The following is a 747-nucleotide window of genomic DNA, read 5'->3' as shown; positions in this document are numbered from 1 at the left end:
TGTCTGAGCAAGGTTGCACAGATTCCACTGCCCCTTCATCTGCTTGCAAAAAGCTTGTGAGGGATCTCAAGTGTGGCTCTAAAAGAGTTCACAGGCATGGCAGTTCCTCAGGAGGAGCTCAGCTCACAAGGTTTGCAGTGAGAATGTGTACAGGCCAGTGCCTGCTCCTGCAGGAGCCCTGGGATTCACCAACCACCAGATGGTGGCACCAGATCTGCACAGACAGTGACATCCCAGTGCTGGGGTGGACAGGGACACCCTCCACACCCCCATACTCCAGGCCACACACCCCAGGAGTGCTGCCTCCCCCGGGAAACCTCTCCTGGCTGAGTGCCTGGACAGCCCCTTCCTGAGCCCTTTGGGAACAGCCTGAGCTCAGCACATCTGGTACATGCAGAGACCCACGTCCAGGTGTTCTGGAGCTGGAGCAGCCACCCCAACCCACCCCCAGCCACAGTGCCCTGGCACATACCATTAGGACCCCGTACGACCACCAGTCAGCACTGTGCGAGTGGCCCTGGCGATTCACAACCTCTGGTGCCATGTACTCCACTGTCCCACAGAAGGAATAGGCTTTCTTCTCGTGGTCTATGGACTCCTTACTCAAGCCAAAATCTACACAAGAGCAAACCTGTCAGCACAGACCCACGTGCTCTGAGCAGTCACACGAGGTGCTCTGTATTTCAAGAACTGACCTTGCTGGAACGCAAGGCTTTGTGCATCCCTTACCTGTGAGTTTGATGTGCC

At 56.5% G+C, this 747-nt stretch overlaps 1 protein-coding gene across 1 annotated transcript in view; it reads right to left on the bottom strand.

Annotated features, from left to right (window-relative positions):
* Positions 1–747, bottom strand: part of RPS6KA1 (ribosomal protein S6 kinase, 90kDa, polypeptide 1) — an 18,391-nt gene that overhangs the window by 6,758 nt on the left and 10,886 nt on the right. Inside the window, 1 exon segment of the mRNA XM_009080247.1 lies at positions 473–674. Coding sequence (XP_009078495.1) covers positions 473–674 — 202 coding nt within the window.

Source organism: Acanthisitta chloris, unplaced genomic scaffold (assembly GCF_000695815.1).
Source record: "Acanthisitta chloris isolate BGI_N310 unplaced genomic scaffold, ASM69581v1 scaffold14258, whole genome shotgun sequence".
Lineage (NCBI taxonomy): Eukaryota > Metazoa > Chordata > Aves > Passeriformes > Acanthisittidae > Acanthisitta > Acanthisitta chloris.
The sequence above is the reverse complement of the archived record's forward strand: the minus strand, read 5'-3'. Positions and strand labels throughout refer to the sequence as shown.